We start from the raw sequence: 20084 nt of genomic DNA on the forward strand, positions 1-20084 counted from the left end.
TTCCCTTCATCTCGTCCAACTTTGGGAGGGTAGTTGCACTGCTCAACTGATAGAATGAACTAGGCACACTTGTTGCATACCACATGTTCGACGAATTGTCCCTGAGAAAAATTTAGGCGTCGGTGAAGTCTGAGTAACCGAGCAACATTGGTGTATGCTTGAGAGTAAGTGTGGGGTCGAGTGAGGGGCTATGTGAAATTGAATTTTTGAAGAAAGTTATCACATACTTGCTGAAAGTCATGAGCTACAATTCCATGAAGAGTGAATGGCATGACTTTACGAATAAATTGAAGTCTGCAAGCTGTTGCAATTGCTTTCAAGCTGAACTTCGCTGTTTCATCTGCTAATTGTTGAATTCTTTGCATTGCAGGTACTTAGATTCGTAAAATGACAGCAGCGAGTAAACCATCCAAGCAACAAGACAAAGATGGTAACAAGCAACCGCCCAAAAAGCCTACCGGAAGGGCAGCGGGCGGTCCAAATCCACAGAAAAAGAGGAAGCGGACGGAGAAGGAAATGGAACTGCTGCCTAGGCAGTTAAGTGATGATTCAGAGCAAGAGGAGGAGGAAACATTGGTCCGGAGGACAGTGAAGAAGGGTATTACACCAAGCAAAGGAATAGAGATACGAGAGCCTGTGACATACCAAAGAAAAGCTTCGAGAATGAGTGCTCCAACTGATAAAGGGAAGGAGAAGATTACTACAGAATCTGAATCCGATTCCGATTCGGACAATGACCACCTACAGATCAACATGAGTGATGAAGACGAAGGTGAACCCATAGACCGAGTTGATTGGGAGAAATACTTTGTTAATGAGAAGGCATTCCGAGCCTATAAGAAGATATTGGTTTCAAAGAAGTACATTCCGGAAAAGCCGATAAACATCGGACCACTTAAGACAAAGTACTCAGAGTTTCTCAAGTCAATTCGAGAGGTGCAAAAATGGGGACCCATTCTGAAAGGTCATGGCAAAGCCAACCTCACCATTGTTAGAGAGCTCTACGCCAATTGGCGTCACGCACGGGGAAACATTGTGCGAGTAAGAGGGGTAGATATTAATGTGTCAGCTGAAGCTCTGAATAACTTCTTAAGGGTGCCACACACACTCACTGACAGGTTTGACGCCATATGCAAAACACCAGATTATGCACACATTAAGTCTGTCCTATGCCCTACCAGGAAGGATGCAGAATGGAAGCATGGGAGTATGGAGTACCACTCTATAGCAAAGGAATTCATGAGTGCGTTAGCACGTGTGGCTCTAAATTTCATTTGTAACCGACTGCTGCCATGCCAACATAAAACTGATGTCCCTCGTTACCGCGCACTCGTATTATATGCTTTATTAGAGGGGATACCACTCAACTTCGGAGCCATCATGCATGATCAAATGCAGCGAACCAGGATGAATTACAAGTGGAGGCTGTTCTTTGCTAATACCCTAACGGCTTTTTTAACAGAGAGGGGAGTACTATGGGACAAGGAGAATGACGACATTGAGGCTAAAGCTCCAGGACCATATGATGTCACTCATGTTCTAGAGCCGAACAAGGGAAGGTCTTCTAAGCTCACCGTCCAACAATTATTTGAGCATATGCAAGCAGATATGCATGAGAACAGGGCTGAGCTGATAGCGACTCGTGTCGAGTTGAGTGCCACCAGGGATGAGTTGAGACAGACTCGTGCGGATCTAAGCCGAGTTCAGACCGAGCAGGCCACGATGATGAAGGAGATATCATTACTCCTCAGAGCTCTGGTTCAATGTGCAGGTACAGACATCTCCCAGCTGATTGCATCATCCACTGCCGGACCATCCACTCCTGTTCCTCCCATAGTCACCGAGGCTCCACTCAACAGGCCTATTGAGGTCGCTGTAACACCTGATACAGAATCAGCACCAGTTGTTGATGATAGGAATGCTATGGATGCAGATGCTCCTCCACAGACTGCGGATGAGCCCTCCACCTTGACTTAAGGGAGTCCTTCTCACCCTACTTTACCTTGTTTGTGTGCGTTGGGGACAACGCACAGTCCTAAGTGTGGGGTGGGGGTGATTTATGTTTGATGTATGGATGAATGTACTAATATATTCACTGGATTAATGGCATAAAATAGCAGTAAATTCATCTATATGGAGTAACTATCAGTTTATCTATCAGTTTATCATTATGAAAAATTAAAGTCTAAACAAAAATCCAAAATATATCTTTTAGCTTTCTTTAGGTAGTAATAATCCCCTGTGGTTTTTCTTTGTGCCTCGGTTCTTTTCCATGGGATGTAGTTTGAACCGGGTAGTTTTTTTCTTTCCGAGTAGATTAGGAATTTAGGGAATAAAAGGAGCAAGAATGATGAACCTAGGCGCCCTTGACTTGTTTGATAGTAACATATTTATACTTTCGCATGTGTAGTATCTTCTGTATGATTTGAAATTATTGATGATGCCTTGTTAAAACGGATAGCATGTTTTGTGGCAGCCTATTTCTCATTTTCTTGACTTGTGTTCACTTTGCGCTTAATGCTTAATATCTCGTGGCTCCGTGAATACTTGCATTGTTTGAGAGTCGGAATGTGACCGTCCTTAGCGAGTCATGTGCCATGTGTGGTGAGGTTTTTGTGTAGTCCATGTAGTGTACTTGTGTCGAGAACTTGCCCGGTATGTCAGTTGAAGCGAAATTTTAGGTGATGCTCGGTTTGAAAAATGATTTTAGGCTTTCTTTGATCTTTTTGAGCTTATTGCTTATCACAAATAAAATCTATCCCTAGTTAAACCTTTTGAGCCTGTAGACCTTTTATTTGGTACCCACATTACAAGCCTATACCCTTTTTATTCTTAATTGACATTGTTTTGATCCTTTTACCTCTTAAAGCACTTTAAGTGTTAGATGAGCGCTAAAAGAAGTAAGAAGGGACTAAGTGTGGGGTGACTTTTGAGTGGAACCAATGAAAGAAAGAAGGGTGCACTTATTTTGTAAAATAATACACCACTAGCGGAAATTGAAAAGAAAGAAAAATATAAATGAATAAATTGTTGTCTTGTTCTTGCTAGTGGGTATGAATTAAAGTAGTGCTTAAAGAAAGAGGAAATATTGTTGGGGTGATATTATTTGTGAAATTGAAGTGGTGTTGAAGAATTTGCGCTTAAGTTATTTGATGATGTGTTAAAGTGCTTAGGAGGGTGAATCACTATTCCTTAAATATATCCTACCCGTCCCTTAGCCCACATTACAACCATGAAAAAGTCCTAATTGATTTTAGATCGAGCGAGCTTACATTAGTAGAGATTTACATTAAGGGCAAGCCTATGGTACCAACTGCATGCATGCGACTTCTTTTGTGAGAGTGAGCGATTTTCTTTGTGAGCATGAGATTCGAATGTGTGGATTGATTCTACTCTCTTTGCTTTTGTTGTGAGGGCACATGGTTTCACGAGGGATAGGTAACGTTATTAGACTTCTCTATGATGTTGGGTGTTCAAGCCATGAGTGCATTGTGACATTGAGTCGGTTTTTGAGGTTAGGATTGTTATGAGCATGTTGTCTTTGTTCGAATATGTTTAAAGAAGGGCCTAAGAAAAGGGAAGTGTGTTGATGCATAGTCTAGAGCCTAATTGTAGCAAATAACCATGGTCATAGGTGCAGTGTGCTTTGAATGATAAGAGTTTAATTTTGTTTCGTCTACTATATGATGGTTTGTTCGAGGACGAACAAAGGTTTAAGTGTGGGGTAGTGATGTTTGGCATATTTCGATATGTGTTGATGTTACTTTGCCCATGCTTTAACCACTTTTTGATGTTATTTAATCTTTAAAACACCCAACATGGTGTAATTATTGGTTTGATGACTAATTAAGTTATGTGTGACGATTTAAGGTGTTCGGAGTGCAAAATATGAAGAAAAGGTGGTTTAGCTAGAGGAAGAAGGGTTGGATGCGTCGCATCCAACCTAGGAAAACATCATCATGCATGCAACCTTAGCAGTGAAGTTGGGCCATCGCGTCTGCCATCGCATGCGAAACTGGGAAGTAGAAGTGAAGCTGGATGCGTCGCGTCCACCATCGCATGCAAGCTGAGAAATAGAGGACAAGGTGGATGCGTCGCATCCACCTTCGCAGGCAAAAAATTGAAATGGAGGACAAGGTGGATGCGTCGCATCCACCTTAGCATCAACCCCTGAAGCCGATTTGGACTAGGAATAGGAGAGCTTTGGCCCACGACTTTTGTACGCAATATATAAGCTAAAAACGCCTCTTTGAGGTTATCTAACATATTGGGAAGGGGGAAAAAGCCACGAAAAAGCTGTGGAGGCCGGAATTCATCGAGTTTCATCTTTCTCCCACCAAACTTAGTAATTTTTATGTTTCTTTATATGATTTGTTGTTTGGCTACCATGTCTATGTGGAGCTAAACTTCACGTTCTAGGGTTGTGGTTCTTTCATGACTATTGTTATTCGGATATTGATTTTGACTTCTTGATTTATCATATTAGTTTATTTATTCAATCTTGCACTTAATTATTTAATTGCTTGATCATCAATTGAATATTATCTACGAATCTAGAATTGAACTCGAAAGTGGGAATTCTATATTGCATATAGGATTGAGTAGGGCAAGTTCTTGAACTCGGGCATCGGGGAACGGATTCGTAGTTAGGATAGACATATACCTAATTGCCTTGCTTGGTTGATTTACAGGAATTATAAATGCGTTCTTGTTGATTCTAACTCCATAGACATATAGGCGTTAGGTTAGCTTGAATAGGCGAGTAAGAACTCGACAGATTCTTATGAGCAATATTAACCCTGTCAACCAATAAGCTAGATAAATTAGTCGGTCAATTCAATTGAAGAATACAATAGGATTGTTAGATAGCCCATAACCCTAGATCGTTTTCATTACATTGATATCATTAAAATCTGCTCTTTCTCTGTTCAAAGTTTATTATTTATATTTTTTTATTTAATTAGTTGGAATAAAATATTTTTAGATTTAATTCTTGTTTAGATAATTAGGATAGTCTAATTTAGTTAATAGTTAATCATAAGTCCTCGTGGGTTCGACATCCGACTTTGAGTCACTTTATTACTTGACGACCGCGTATACTTGCGTGAGTGTGTTTGGTCGCAACAAAGCCTGTATACCTTTCCCAATTTTGGACCGCCAGCAGATTCCAACCATATTCTTTCAGCATCCTCTTCCGAAGGTTGGCTTGGCTCACCCAATTCACCAGATGGATGACTACGAATGAATTCTTTAATGTATATCCTAAACATTGAATTCATATCCAAAAGGTTCAATTTATATCCAAAAAGTTTAATTCATATCCAAAAGGTTCAATTTATATTATACAAGTTTAATTCATATCATAAAAGTTCAATTCATATCCTAAAAGTTCAACCCATACCCTAAAAGTTCAATTCACAAGAACAAATCCTAAAAACTCAATTCAATTCATATTTTAAGAGTTTAAACATAAACTAAAAGTTCAATTTATATCCTAAAAGTTCAATCATATCCTAAAAGTTCAACTCATACCCTAAAAGTTCGATTCACAAGAACAAATTCTAAAAACTAAATTATACCATTCAATTTAATAATTCAATTCTAACTAAACTATTCAAAACAATACAAACTTAAACATTCAATTTATACCATATGTAATCAGTTCAATTAAAACAAGGCATAAACCCTAGATTTCAATAAAATGCAAAGTTAAATAATCAATTGAAATACTAATTAACTAATTCATAACTAATTAACAAAGCATTAAATTTATACACAAAAGAAATAAGTTGTAATTCAAACCTAGAATTTTTAGGAGGTGGAGAAGGAGAGGCGGAAGGGGGGTAGTGGCTAGCAGCGGCAGTGGGGGAGGGGGGGGATCCCGTATATTTCATATCTATTTTCAGAATTACCGACCAAAGTTGGTCGGTACATTAAGTGTTGACCAAACACCGACCAACTTTGGTCGGTTATTTAAAAAATAAAAACTAAATTATTTTTTTTGTATTTTTTTTTATTTCTTAACATATTATAAATTATAAAAAATTTATTATAAACTATAAGCATTTATTTTATTTAACTATATAATTATTATAAATAATTATAAACTATATATAGCTTGTTATAGTATATGTTAGTGTATATATATATACACACACACACACACACGCTTTGTTGTACCACTTTGACTACATATATAGCATGTTATAGTATATGTTAGTGTATTCAATATTTGTATTACAAAAGTGTTAACGGATTATATTTATATTATTTAGATAGTAAATATTAATGTGATTCAAGTTAAAAGTTTGATCATGTTTGACCTATTAACTCGTTTACTTAATGCTAATAACTTTTTTCGTTTCTTTAATTTGTGATATATATATATATATATATATATATATATATATATATATATATATATATATATATATATATATATATATACATGTAAAAGATGTTTAGTATTAGTTCTTCTATTTTTCATTCATTCATCATTAATAATAATGTATGACATAGATTAATCGATATAGGTCGAGACATTTTATTTTTACTATTAATCGATATAGGTCAAACGTTTTGTTTTTAATATTCATCGATGCATCTAAGTAAGTTATAAGTTGATGAATCAATTTACAAATAGATATATTTGATGATGATCAATTATATATATTAATTAGATTATTACTTCTTCACAAGTTTTTATATATATATATATATATATATATATATATATATAAGAACACACACACACACACTCTTCATTGTAATACTTTAACTATATATAGCTTGTTATAGCATATGTTAGTGTATTCATCATTTGTATTACAAAATAAAGTATTAACGAATTACATTTATATTATTTAGATAGTAAATATAAAAGCGATTCAAAAGTTTGACCAATTTGATCTAATAACCGACCAACTTTGGTCGGTTATATTCCAGGAAATAAAAAATACCGACCAAAGTTGGTCGGTAAATGCTTCCCCTGCATTAACCAACCAACTTTGGTCGGTAATCTTAAATATGAATTCTTTAAATTTTATAAAGTATTTTAAATAATAAATATAATTATTAAAATTTTAAAAATTGGCCCACATTACCGATCAAAGTTGGTCGGTAATCAAAAAGTTTGTTTGACTAAGCAAGTTTGACCAGCTCGGTCAACTTGTTGACTAATTTACCGACCAACTTTGGTCGGTATGTAATTTAAAAAAAATATAAATTTTTTTTTTGTTTTCGTTCATGTTGGACGGTTTTTTGGTGACTTTTTTCTGACCGATAGGTAGCGCTTGATCGATTTTTAACGAATTTCTAGTGAATCAAAAGACGTCTTTTCATTGCAGCAGACGTAAACTAATAAACTAAGATATGGAAACTCGTGGTACTCAAATTATTGCGTCTATTTTTCAAGTTTAGCACTAACCAATGAGCATTTTCTAACGTAAAAATGTCAACTTCAAATTTAGTAGTAGTAGTAATTTTAACATAAATATAGGGTCGCCTTAGCATAGTTTTAGGAATATTTTTGTTTTGGACAAAAAGACTGGATGAGTCATCCTCGTACATCTGCTCAAAGCCATTCACTAACGGCTATCATTAATCCACAACCCAATAAAATTTCACAAATGAGATTTGTAGTGGGTAGAGTATACGCACACCTTACCCCTACTCCAGAGGGATAGAAAGGATTTTTCCGAAAGACCTCTACTCAAGAAGACGAAAAGAGTATATTTATATCTCTAATTAGAAAGAACAGAGTAAGATTTATATCTCTAATTAGAAAGAACATATCAGTATATATATAAGTAAAAAATAAAAAGAGAGAGAGAAAAAGATCAAACAGATTTCCTACTCAGTTGTAAACTTAAAATAATTTGCAGCAAAGAGTATGTGACAAAACCATTGATGCAATCATATTTTACCCATTTAATGTTATTACTCCCTCATGTCCACTTAAATTGATTTTTTTGGTTGTTTTCACACATTAAGAAATACATCTTTTAGCATTCATTAACAATAAAATTGATCATATTAGCCTTATTTGTTATTTGAAAATATAACAAATACTCATATGCCCTTTACTCCAAGGGGAACTTTGGAAAAAAATAAATTAATTCTTAATTTCTTGATATTTGAAAAAATTAAATATTATGGACCATAAAAAATAGCCAAAAGTGGACAGAGGAAGTATATAAACCCAATATTAATTTTAGGCCTACTTTTAACGAATTAACCCAACCATATAAGTTTCATATGGGATAAGGGTGGCAAGTGGGCCGGTCCCAGCCCTAAACGGGCTAAGTGATCTGGTCCAAACGGTCCCGGTTCCGGGCAGGTCCCAAATTAAACGGGTTAAACGGTCTTTTTGCAGGGACCGGCTCGGGACCGGGAGCGTTTGGTCCCGGGCTAAACGGTCCTGGCCCGCGGGCTAAATGGGCTAAGTGAGCCCAACAGATTTTAAAAAAAAAAATTAAATAGAAATTAGAGACAAAAGGATGTTAAAAATAATATCTAAGTCTAAAGACAAAAATATTGTAAAGAGATATGCCTTGTAATTTTATTATAGCATTAAAAAATATATCAATATCTTTCTTAGTCTTCATCCCCCTATGGAATGAGCACAACAAGGTGCTAATACCACCATTGGGAAGAAAAAAAAACTAATCAAGATGTGCCAAATATAAGTTATATAATACATACTAATTTTTGTTCATACAAGTTACATGGTATCTCTTACAAATTTCATAAATCTATCAAGGTCCGGAGGAATTTTCGTTGGTGGTGGCGGAAAAGTAGCTTGGTCATCGCCACTTCCGGGCGAAGCAACATCCTCCGCAAGTTCAGCTAGCATTTCTTCGTAAGCTTCGCCTTCATCTGGTTGTGATTCATCAAGTCCAAAATTTCTTCTTTCCGACCGGATCCAATCTCTGAAAAGTATTGATTTTTTCAAGCTCTCCCCCATAGACGCTCTATAATCACCGAGTTGAAGTGATTTTTCTTTGTCCTTCCACCATTCCAAAAGATTAAAGGAGCCGTCGGGATTCACTTCCTCAATTTCCTGCGACAAATAAACTTCAAGCTCATTTAGATGATTGAGAATCAGAAAAAGGAGGAGCTGGAACATTTGATCTAACATGATTTAATGCAACTTGATAAGTATTAAAAATAGTTTGAGCATTTATTCTAAGTGAGGTTATTGCTTCCGGAAGTTGAGTAAAAAATGGTCAAACGGGAGATGTTTCCGTCCATTTGCTAGGTTGTCTAGAAAAAGTAGGGGTAGTAACAGGAGTATCAGATAGGGCATTATTTGGATTAGCAGGGTTATCACTAGTTGGGTTAACATCAGGAGCAGGACTAGTTGGTGTATCATCATCCGTTTGAGTTTCATCAAAATCTATTTCCTCATTATCATTTTCATCAATAGTTGGATTAGAATAAAGAACATTCATTAATTCATGGTCTAATTGTTCACCAGCTCTAATATTATGGCAAAATTGAATTTCAGTAAATTGTAATAAACTATTATCGCTATCAAGAATAGGAGGTGTAGGACGGATATGGAGTTTGACTCGGGGAGCCCGGGGCAGTGGAGGAGGAACAAATTGAGCACTAGATTCGTCACTCTTGAATTTTCCCTCTTTTTTTACCAATTTTTTTTTTTAAGGAAGTCATCTTAATTAATAAAGTAATAGAAAATAAATAAAACAAACAAAATTATAATATTAAAACTTAAGAGTTGGAACGAGTTTAACGAATTGACGAACAACTTGTTGAAAATTGATTATCGTTGAAGATTTCAATTCACCAACTTCACAATTGTTTCACAAGTTGTAACAATAAAGTAAGCAATAGTAGCAATTATAGAAGAAAATTAGAGAGAGATTGTGATAGATTGAGGATTTTGTAAGAAAAAAATGAAAGAATGAGGATGTATTTATAGTTGAAAATAGGGAAAAAGTGTAATTATAAAAAAATTGGGATTAAAACAAAGCTGGGGTTAAATGGCTATTTTATAAATAGCCAACGGTTATTTTTTAATATATTTTTTTTAAAAATAAAATAACCGTTGGGACCATTTGGCCCGCTAAGGGACTGATCCGGTCCCAATCCCTGGCGGGCTAAATGGTCACGGACCTGACGGGCCCAAATCATAAGACCGACCCATAAGACTGGCACATGCCCACTAAAATCGGGCCAAACGATCCTGACCCGTTCAACCCGTGATCCCCGCCCGACCCGACCCACTTGCCACCCTTATATTGGATGATGACCCCACGTTCAATATATGACTTGTATTTGTTTATGGAAAAATACTTGACTTCTTTGGGTGCAAGATGTGTGAATGTGTCATCTTAATAATTGAATAATAAATGAGTATACGGATCTCTACTACCACTGCTGAAACTGAGTTACTACAACAACGTGTTCCATGTTTTTGCACTTCTTGGCCAAACAAGAATTGACACTCTAACTTAAGAAAACTATTGCATGAGACTGAGAGTTGAGGATCATTATTGATTTGCTGTAACTGTACTTTCTGCTGCTGCATAAATAGTACACAAAAGCACATTGTGGACCGACCCTTTTCGGACTTCGCGCATACCAAAGCCGGGTTGCAAATTTTTTTATTTAAGAAAATAAAAAGTAAAGACAGAGGGACATCTAGAAAAAGAAAAAGGACAACAAGGAGAAGGCAAATGTATCATTCAGACTTGAGTACAAGAACTTTTGCATATCTACTACTCAAGAATTTACGTTTGGACCCCTCCACCTTAGCACTTTAATGGCGAGTTTTGGCTCTGGCCTTCAATGTCCCCCCCCCCCCTTCCAACCCCCTCCCCCAACTTTAGAGGTACGCGTTTCTCGCATACATTATTGGCTCCAAGGGATAAAAGAGGAGGATTAAGGTAGATAGACAATTAGAGTAAAACTAACCAATTTATAGATAAATCTTCGCAATATATTCTAACTTGCTTTGAATTAAGGGATAATTATTGTTGTCTCGAAATAGTCATTATAACATGCTAAAATGGTGACAATAAACAATAGAAACATTTTCAACAATATGTTTTTCTTCTGCTAAGGATCCCACTTTCCTTTGCTTCTTCAATTTTCACTTCGTGAAACTGTGTTTCAGAGGAAAGACAGAATGGAGGACACCTTCCTCATACATCATCACGTTACCAATTATTAGAGCATCGAAAAGGTAGTTTTATATCCTTAATTTTGAATGAAACTACTGGAAAAAGACATTAACTGAAAGCAGAGAAAAGAGTGAATATCCTTTTTTTTAACCTTCTTACCCAGTTGTTTCAACCCCCATTAGTTGCATCACATTACCCCGTCTTCGTATATAATTGGTACACCAAATATCATCACTAGATACCCTGTAGTCTCATCAGAACAACGTAAATGGATTTGAAAAATTTATTAAATATCTATAACTGTTTGAATGTAAACACAATTACTATTAAAAATTTACTCGAGATCGTTGCAGGAACCCATAAACATTAAATACTGAATTCGTTCTAGGTCTCGTTACATTCAATTTCCCAATTTCCGTGGCTATGTGGTATTCTAGTACGAACATCAAGTAATCAACATCAAACAACCCCAACCGACAAGACAAGTTGAATCAGATGATATCACCACCCCAACTCTAAATCCAGATTTACAAACCTCGTTTAATGCAAAAAAAAAATTCATTACAACTCTAAGATCTCAACTACCGCGTATGAGACAAGACTGGCATATTGATTGCAGAGAAACAAGTTCCTTATTGTAATTCGTGAGAAAATATGATTTAAACATATTCAACTTAAGCAAAAACCTAGGAAAGAGTTGTGAACCATTCCTGATTCCCTGAAACTTCATTTTCTTACTGCGTCTGCTACAAATGCAGAAACACAAGTTTTAACTTTTCACTCATCTGATCGCAGAAAGTTTTTTTTTAAAAAAAGAAAGGAAAATGAGAGACACCTTCGAAAAACAGAGTAAAAAGGGGCACATGGTAACATAAATTCATCATTTTAAGCTTCAAATACAGAATCTTTTACATGTCTAATACTACTAGTACTAAATTATTCATGAAATTTACACAAAATTAGAGTTATCTCGTACAATCATTAATACATTCATACAGCATACCCTTCAACTAGAGTCGGCTTCTCACTTACTTCCTCTTCCTCATCCTCTTTCACTTCCTTTTTCTTTCTGCCTTTGCCTCCAATCTCCAAACCCTGCAACCCTTCCACACACGATTCACCGCCTTCCGGCAGAGATGGCTCACCGACCAAATCTCGGCTGTTTTCCTCATCCTTAACACCGTCTACAACCACCACATCAGTTGTCCCTTCCGGCACTTCACCGCCGCTGCCCTTCTCAGTAATGCATTTTCCTGGATTTTCCTCGATACCCTCAGTGATTCCTACAAGAGCATCCTTAGAATCTTCGATTGGCGATGGAGTCAGCACACACTGGCCTTCGGATTCGTCTTCGTCGTCCGATGCTGAAATCATAGATCGTACGGCAGTGGCGGCTTTGAGAAATGCTTCTTTGATTGATTCGGGTGGCAGTGCACAATCTTCGAGGCCTGCGTCTTCGAGACGAGGTGGTCGGATTTTGTCGAGCAAACTCTCGGATTCCTTTGTTAACTCCATTGTTTTAAAAGCCCTAAGTCTGTTGAATTGGAACACTAATGAGAGAATCGATTGTGAGTCGAGAATTGTGGACCACTTTATCTTTTGTAGAGGGCGAATCGGTACGTGTCGCCGTATTCAAACGGTCGCATGTGCTGACATAGGACACTATGTGCCTGAACCGACACAATTTGTCGGTTAAGAGTCCGAGACCCGAATATATCGTGAAACCCGTAGCCCGAAAAAAAATTTGAACCTATTAAATTATATGTTAATTAATAAATTAAGGTAAGAATATATTTTAACTAACTATTTAGTTTTTATTCCCCCCAACTAACTAGTGTTAAGTTATAAACAAAAAACCGGTCATGCATTTATTATTTTGATAGAAGGATGCTTGAGTCCTGATATTCATGAAAGCCACCTCTCAGTTATCCCAATATATACTTGAAGAATTAACGTTTATAGAGTAATAGTGTAAAAGATTTTAGATATTTACAAATAATTATTTATAATTAGTAGATATAGTTATATGAAAAATTTGACATAGCTGTAGATTTTCGAGAACATGACTCTTGATAGAAAAGTGTGGAGGTCGAGCATCAGGTTTGTAGGCTAGGACGTAGTCGATATTTTTTCTACTTCGAACCGGGGGTGAGGTTAGTTTGATAGGGTTGATCTTAGATGGCTAGTGGTTAATGTTGTGTTCATACTATCCTTTTATTTTTCATAGCACCGGGCTTAATTACTGGTTATTGTCATTGCATGTCATCTATTTCCTAGTTTTTATGATATTATTTCTATGGTTTTCGTTGACGGTACTGATATATTGTCTCTTCTCATTTATTTTTTCGTCTTCTTGAGCCGAGAGTCTATCGGAAACAGTCTCTCTGCGTTAAATCTCCTCGATTAAGAGAGGAATTTGTTGAATGGCAGCAGAAATGAACTAACGGAAATGGAGCTCGAAGAGGAAAACTCATTGAGAGAAGAACAGAGAGAAATCAATTCACATTTTGCTAACTCAGAAATGAGTTCTTACACTGATAAATATACACGTCGCTACTAACCTCCACTAACTAAATCGGTTAAATTACAGCTGGCTAACTATGATGTACACTAACTAACTACAGTTAACTAATAGCTGACTATGGTTAAGTGACTTTAGTGCATGCAGTATCCTTTACACCCCCCTCCCCTCAAGCTAGGGGAAATAAAGACATTTTTCATCCCTAGCTTGAATACCAAGTAGTTGTATTGGCGAATTGTGAGGCCTTTAGTGAGGACAACAAATGGTTGGTCAGAAGAAGCCAAGTAAAGGATGTGAACTAGGCCTTGTTGAACTTTCTCTCGGATGAAATGACAATTGATATCGGTGTATTTTGTGCTTTCATGAAAGACGGGATTTGCAGCAATCTGAATAGCAGATTTGTTGTCATAAAATAAGGAAACTGGCACCTGAATGTCCACGAGAGTTAATAACCCAACCAACCACACAATCTCTGCGACAGTAGAGGCCAAAATCATATACTCAGCTTCAGCAGAGCTTCTGAAAATAATGGACTATTTTTTTAATTTCCAGGACACTAATGAATTTCCAAACTTCAGTAGGTAGCCAGTGACAGAACGCCTGGTGTTAGGGCAAGCTGCCCAATCAACATCATAGAAGGCACTTAGATGAAAGTCAATTGATGACATAAAGATCCCTTACCCTGGTGCCTACTTAACATATCTCACTAGACGTAGTGCAACTTCCAAATGGAACTGCATAGGCAAATGGATGAATTGGTTGATGCATTACACAACAAATGCAATGTCAGGCCTAGTAATGGTCAAATACAACAATCTCCCAAGTAGTCTCTAATAAGGACAAGGATCATCATGAACGCCAAGTAGATGTCAAACTCAGTAGTAGTGAGCTTTTGATTGAGCTCAAAAGGAGCACCTACAAGCTTTGCTCCAGATAATCCCAAGTCTGAGATGAGCTCAAGTGCATATTTTCTCTGATGCATAAGTATTCCATCTTTGCCTCTTGCAAACTCTATTCCCAGAAAATACTTCAAGGCACCTAAGTCCTTGATCTTGAAACTCTGTTGCAAGCTGGCCTTAGTTTCTTGAATAAGAAGGGAGTCATCGCCAGTGATTAATAAGTCATCCACATAGACCAACACCACCACAATATTGCCAGCAGACCTTTTAGTGAATAAGGAATAATCTATGTGACTTTGAGTGAACCAATAGGACAAAAGAGCATGAGTAAGCTTGATGTTCCACTGCCTTCAGGCTTGCTTGAGTCTATACAAAGAGTTGAGCAGCCTGCACACCTGAGACTTACCCTGTGGATGAATGAATCCTTGAGGCAAGTTCATGTTAACTTCTTCATCTAAATCTCCTTGTAAAAAGGCCTTGTAGACATCCATTTGATGAATGTCCCAATGCTTAGCTATTGTTACAAAGATGACTGCTCTGACAGTAACCATCTTAACAACTGAAGAGAAGGTCTCTTGGTAATCTAGACCCTCTTGTTGACTGTAGCCTTTGGCAACTAACCTTGCTTTGAATCTTTTCATCTTTCCTGAAGCTTTACATTTAATCTTATAGACCCACTTGCATCCAATGGCTCTTTTGCCAAGAGGTAAAGGATCTACATTCCAGGTTTGATTATCCTCTAAAGCTTTAATCTCAGTCTGCATAGCTTCAATCCATCTAGGATCTTTGATTGCCTGAGCATAACTGGTAAGTTCTACTTCAGCAGAGAACCTGGTAATGAAGCTCTTATAAATGGAAGAAAGTGAATAACTCATCACATCTGATAGGGGATATAAGCAGGTTGCTGCAACATGCTTATTACCAGGAACAACAAAGTCCTTGAGCCAAATAGGTGGCTTGGAAGTTCTAGCAGACTTTCTGATGGCTGAGGATTCAACTGCTGAGGATTCACCTGCTAAGGGTGAATCTTGTGATTGTGTCAAAGTCATAGGCTGATCACCAGGTGAGTTTGTAGAAACAGGTGAAGTAGGTGGTGACAATGTAGTAGGGATCAAAGGAGGTGCAAGTGGTATAATTGTTGCATGTGGCAAAGCAATAAGAATATTTCATCTTCCATAGGCAGGGGAACTGATCCTGTGGTGACAGACCAAGAGTCTTGTCCTGCAAAACTGACATAAAAAGGGAATATGATTTCATGAAATTGAACTTCCCTACTGATAAACACTACCTTGTTGTCAATATCAAATAATTTGTATCCCTTTTGAAATGAACCATAACCTAATAAGAATGTCCTTATGGCTCTATGATTGAGCTTGTCCTGCCTAGGGAGCTTAGAAGCATAACACAAGCATCCTATGATTCTCATGTGTGACAATGTTGGTACCTTCTGATATAATAAGTCAAATGGTGACTTATTTCCCAGAACAGTGAAAGGCACTCTGTTAATAATATATACTGCAACCTTTACCCATCAGCCCCAAAATCTAGCAGATAGATGTCCTTGAAACTTTATTGCTCTTGCAGTTTCAAGAATATGTCTATGTCTCCTCTCCACCATCCCATTTTGTTAGGGTGTGTATGGACAAGAGCTTTGATGTATTATACCATGCTGGCTAAACAATTCACCACAAACTGAGTTAAAGAACTCTAAGCCATTGTCAGTCCTAACAACCTTAATTTTGCATTCAAATTGATTGAGAATCATAGCAATAAATGCCTTAAGCACACCAGAAACATCAAATTTGACATGCATCAAAAATATCCATGTCCACCTGGAATAGTCATCTACCATAGCAAGAAAATACTTCATACCATCATAAGTGTCAACTTTGTAAGGCCCCCACATATATAAATGAAGTAGTTGGAAAGGAGCAGTAGCTCTACTAGTACTATGCTGAAAAACATTTCTAGTATATCTAGCTAATGGACAGACACCACAATGATTTAAGGAAAAACTACACTTATTTTGAAAAACAGGAATTTTTCTTAAAGCTGCCATTAGTACATGGCCCAATCTCATATGCCAAATCTCTGGATCTGATGCTGCTTGGACTGCAGGATAACCAATTATCTTATAGCAATTTTCTTTAAGATGCCCCTTCATATTGCACAAGTCACACCTTATGAGCTTATAACAATTTTCATTTGTGTGTCCACGTATATGGCAGTAATCACACTCCAAACTATAGTTCTTCTTCTGTTTATACCATGTATTCTTAGATGTAAACAAGGTTGTAAGACCTAAATTGTCAGAGACAGCACAATGTACTCTAGCTACAATTTTCTGGCTCCCATCTTGAAGAATCATTGCGTAAGCCTGATTAACAGTTGGTATTTTCGATTTTATCAGTATTTGGCTACGTGCCTGACTGTATCCTTCGTTCAATCCCATCAAAAATTGCCATAAGCTTTGGTACTGCTGGTGTTCAATGTAATTTTTTGATTTATCACAACAAGTCGGAGGTGGCATAACTGAGTCATATTCATCCCAAAGATCTTTTAGTTTCGAGTAGTACACTGATACAAATGATGTTCCTTGTGTAAGAGTGAAGATTTCTCTGTGCGAGTAGTACATTCGCGATGCATTTACTTTGTCAAATCTCTCACGCAAGTCCGACCAAATTGCATGTGCATTGGATCGAAACAGCACTCCACTTAACAGATTCCTGCTCACATTGTGCATAATCCACGATTTCACAATTGCATTACACTGATCTCATATGTTCACATGCTTTTCTCCATAGGTGTCTCTAATGATAGATCCATCGACAAAACCCAGCTTGTTGTGTGTGAGCAGAGAGACTTCCATTACTTGACGCCAAAAAGTATAATTTTTCATTCCAATCAACTGAAAACCAAGTGACAAAGCATTCGGAGTATCAGATGAGTGCAAATATAACAGATGATTGTGATCAATTACATTTAATCCTCGTTCAACAACTTCGTCAACTGCCATTGATGAAAATTAGGGTTTCAAGCAAAACACGATCAATCTCTCGTTCTTTACCAGAATTGCGATAAAGGACCCTAGATTTGATCAATTATTGCTCTGATAATGTGTTAAATCTCCTCGATTAAGAGAGAAATTTGTTGAATTGCAGCAGAAATGAACTAACAGAAATGGAGCTCGAAGAGGAAAACTAATAGAGAGAAAAACAGAGAAATCAATTCACATTTTACTTCTATCTTGCTCAACTCACAAATGAGTTCTTACACTAGCATATATACATGTAGCTACTAAACTCCGCTAACTGAATCAGTTAAATTATAGGTGGCTAACTATGATGTACACTAACTAACTACAGTTAACTAATAGCTGACTATGGTTAAGTGACTTCAGTGCATGCAGTATCACTACAAGAAAAATGGCTTTTACTGGCAATTATGTTGTGGCAATAACATAATTACCGCTACTTTATTTCTGTAGACGCAAATATTACCGGCAAATAAGCTTTAGCCATGGAAAGGAATATTTTTTCCGACAATTGAAGGAAATTGCCACTGAAGGTGAATAATTGAGAGAAGACTTCAGTAATATTTTATTTCCCTCCAATATTTTCATTCTCAATGTTCCCTCTCTAGATTAAAAAGAAAATATGTCTTCTTCCGCTGCCCCAATCATTAAACCCCTCTCTGTAAATCATGAATACGCAAATCCCAAATAAACATCTTCCCACCCAGTCTCATCTTTGCCATTCCACGATATAAATTCTCGAAGAGAATCGGGTTACACTGATCCCTAATCTCTGATTATTTTTCAAATCTATTTTCTGTTTCTGATCTGCCTATCTAGGGTTCATGATGTTCCTTTTTTGGTATGCTTATTGTTCACATTTATATGATTATGTAGACTTAAATGTGGTGTATTAATTTTATATTTTTAAGTAGAAACTCTTGTAAGATACGAGGGCAAAATTGGGACCGAAATTGAGAGTATACGTAGTTATAGTCCAAGACTTTTGTCAGGATCCAACAAGGATTTGAGCTAATTTCAATAATAAAAGGCAATTGCAAACAAGTGGGACAATTTTCTGAATTTTTTTATAAATGGAAATGGATACCAAATTACAAATCTAAAGAAGCAAAATTAAGCTAAGCTAACTAAATGGAAACTCGACTCCATAGCTGAAAGATCTGCAGAAATTAGAGAAGAAGAAGAGGAAGTTAGAATCTGAGAGAGAGTGAGAAGAAGAAGAAGAAGGAGAGTGAGAGAAAAGAGTGGAAGGGAGTGAGACCTGAAATCCGTTATGCCATCTCTCTCTCTCTCTCTTCGTCTGGTTTATAACAATCCAGTGCTGACGTGGCTTAATGTCGTCCCTTGCTGCTCATTAACGGAGGTTCAATCGCAGCCGTTAATTTTCAAAAGTTAGTTACTCCTTGTGGTATCAGCTCGAGTTCGAACCCAGCTAACAACACCTCGTCACTCCTATTATGCTACAGCTTAGATCATTACATACCCTCTCCCTTCAAACCATTCTTGACCTCAAGGATGAGGATCAAAATCAGGAAATTTTGCTTTGATAAAGTGATAGTCCTCCCATGTTGCATCTTCCGGTGGCAAATTGGACCATTGCACTAATACCTTTATAGCTGTTGCATTGTTCTTCTTCACCATCTGTCTTTGTAGGATTGCAACTGACTTTACTAAAAATTGTCCATCTTCGCTAGTGCTAGGTAGTACAGTTTGTACGACTACCCTATTGCTAACCTTCCTTTTGATTAGGGATACATGGAATACAGGATGTACCTTAGAATCTGGAGGCAGTTCTAATTTGTAAGCTACCTGACCAATTCGAGCAAGTATCTGGTAAGGCCCATAATATTTAGAGCTGAGCTTCAGATTCTTCCTTAGCGCAATAGAAGTCTGCCTATATGGCTGGAGTTTTAAGTAAACCATGTCACCAACTTGGAATTCTCTTTCAGTCCTCTTCTTGTCAGCATAATATTTCTTCCTTTCATGTGCCTTACTTAAGTTGTCCTTAAGCAATTACTGCATTTGTTGTCTTCTCATGACGGCATCTTCAGCAGCTGGAACTATGGTTTCAAGGAGTGGGCCAATGGACAAGTGAGGTGGAGAATAACCATATAAAGCTTCAAAGGGAGTGCACTTCAGGATGGTGTGGAAGTTGGAGTTGTACCACCATTCTGCAGCATTTAGCCATTGTTTCCAATTAGTAGATCTACTAGCAGTCATGCATCTGAGGTAGTTTTCCAAATATTTGTTCACCCTCTCAGTTTGGCCATCACTTTGGGGATGATATGTTGTAGTATAATGCAACTGAGTGCCCAGTAATTTGAACAACGCCTGCCAAAAGTTACTTAAGAAGACCATGTCTCTGTCAGTAACAATGGACTCAGGTGTGCCATGAAGGCTAAGCACCTTCTTCCAGAACAAGCCAGCTACTGTTGCAGCAGTATAAGGGTGAGATAGAGCCATGAAGTGGGCATACTTTGTCA

General features: G+C 37.2%; 2 protein-coding genes across 2 annotated transcripts; both read right to left on the reverse strand.

Annotated features, from left to right (window-relative positions):
* Positions 1 to 12014: 12014 nt before the first annotated feature.
* LOC104105225 (uncharacterized) lies at positions 12015 to 12866 on the reverse strand. Its single transcript, XM_009613477.4, has one exon. The coding sequence runs from the start codon at positions 12660 to 12662 to the stop codon at positions 12138 to 12140; it is 525 nt and encodes a 174-aa protein (XP_009611772.1). The 5' UTR covers positions 12663 to 12866; the 3' UTR covers positions 12015 to 12137.
* Positions 12867 to 19110: 6244 nt separating this feature from the next.
* On the reverse strand, positions 19111 to 19524 carry LOC138908621 (uncharacterized). The gene has a single exon (XM_070199300.1). The coding sequence runs from the start codon at positions 19522 to 19524 to the stop codon at positions 19111 to 19113; it is 414 nt and encodes a 137-aa protein (XP_070055401.1).
* Positions 19525 to 20084: the final 560 nt, after the last annotated feature.

This window comes from Nicotiana tomentosiformis, chromosome 3 (genome assembly GCF_000390325.3).
Source record: "Nicotiana tomentosiformis chromosome 3, ASM39032v3, whole genome shotgun sequence".
NCBI classification, from domain to species: domain Eukaryota; kingdom Viridiplantae; phylum Streptophyta; class Magnoliopsida; order Solanales; family Solanaceae; genus Nicotiana; species Nicotiana tomentosiformis.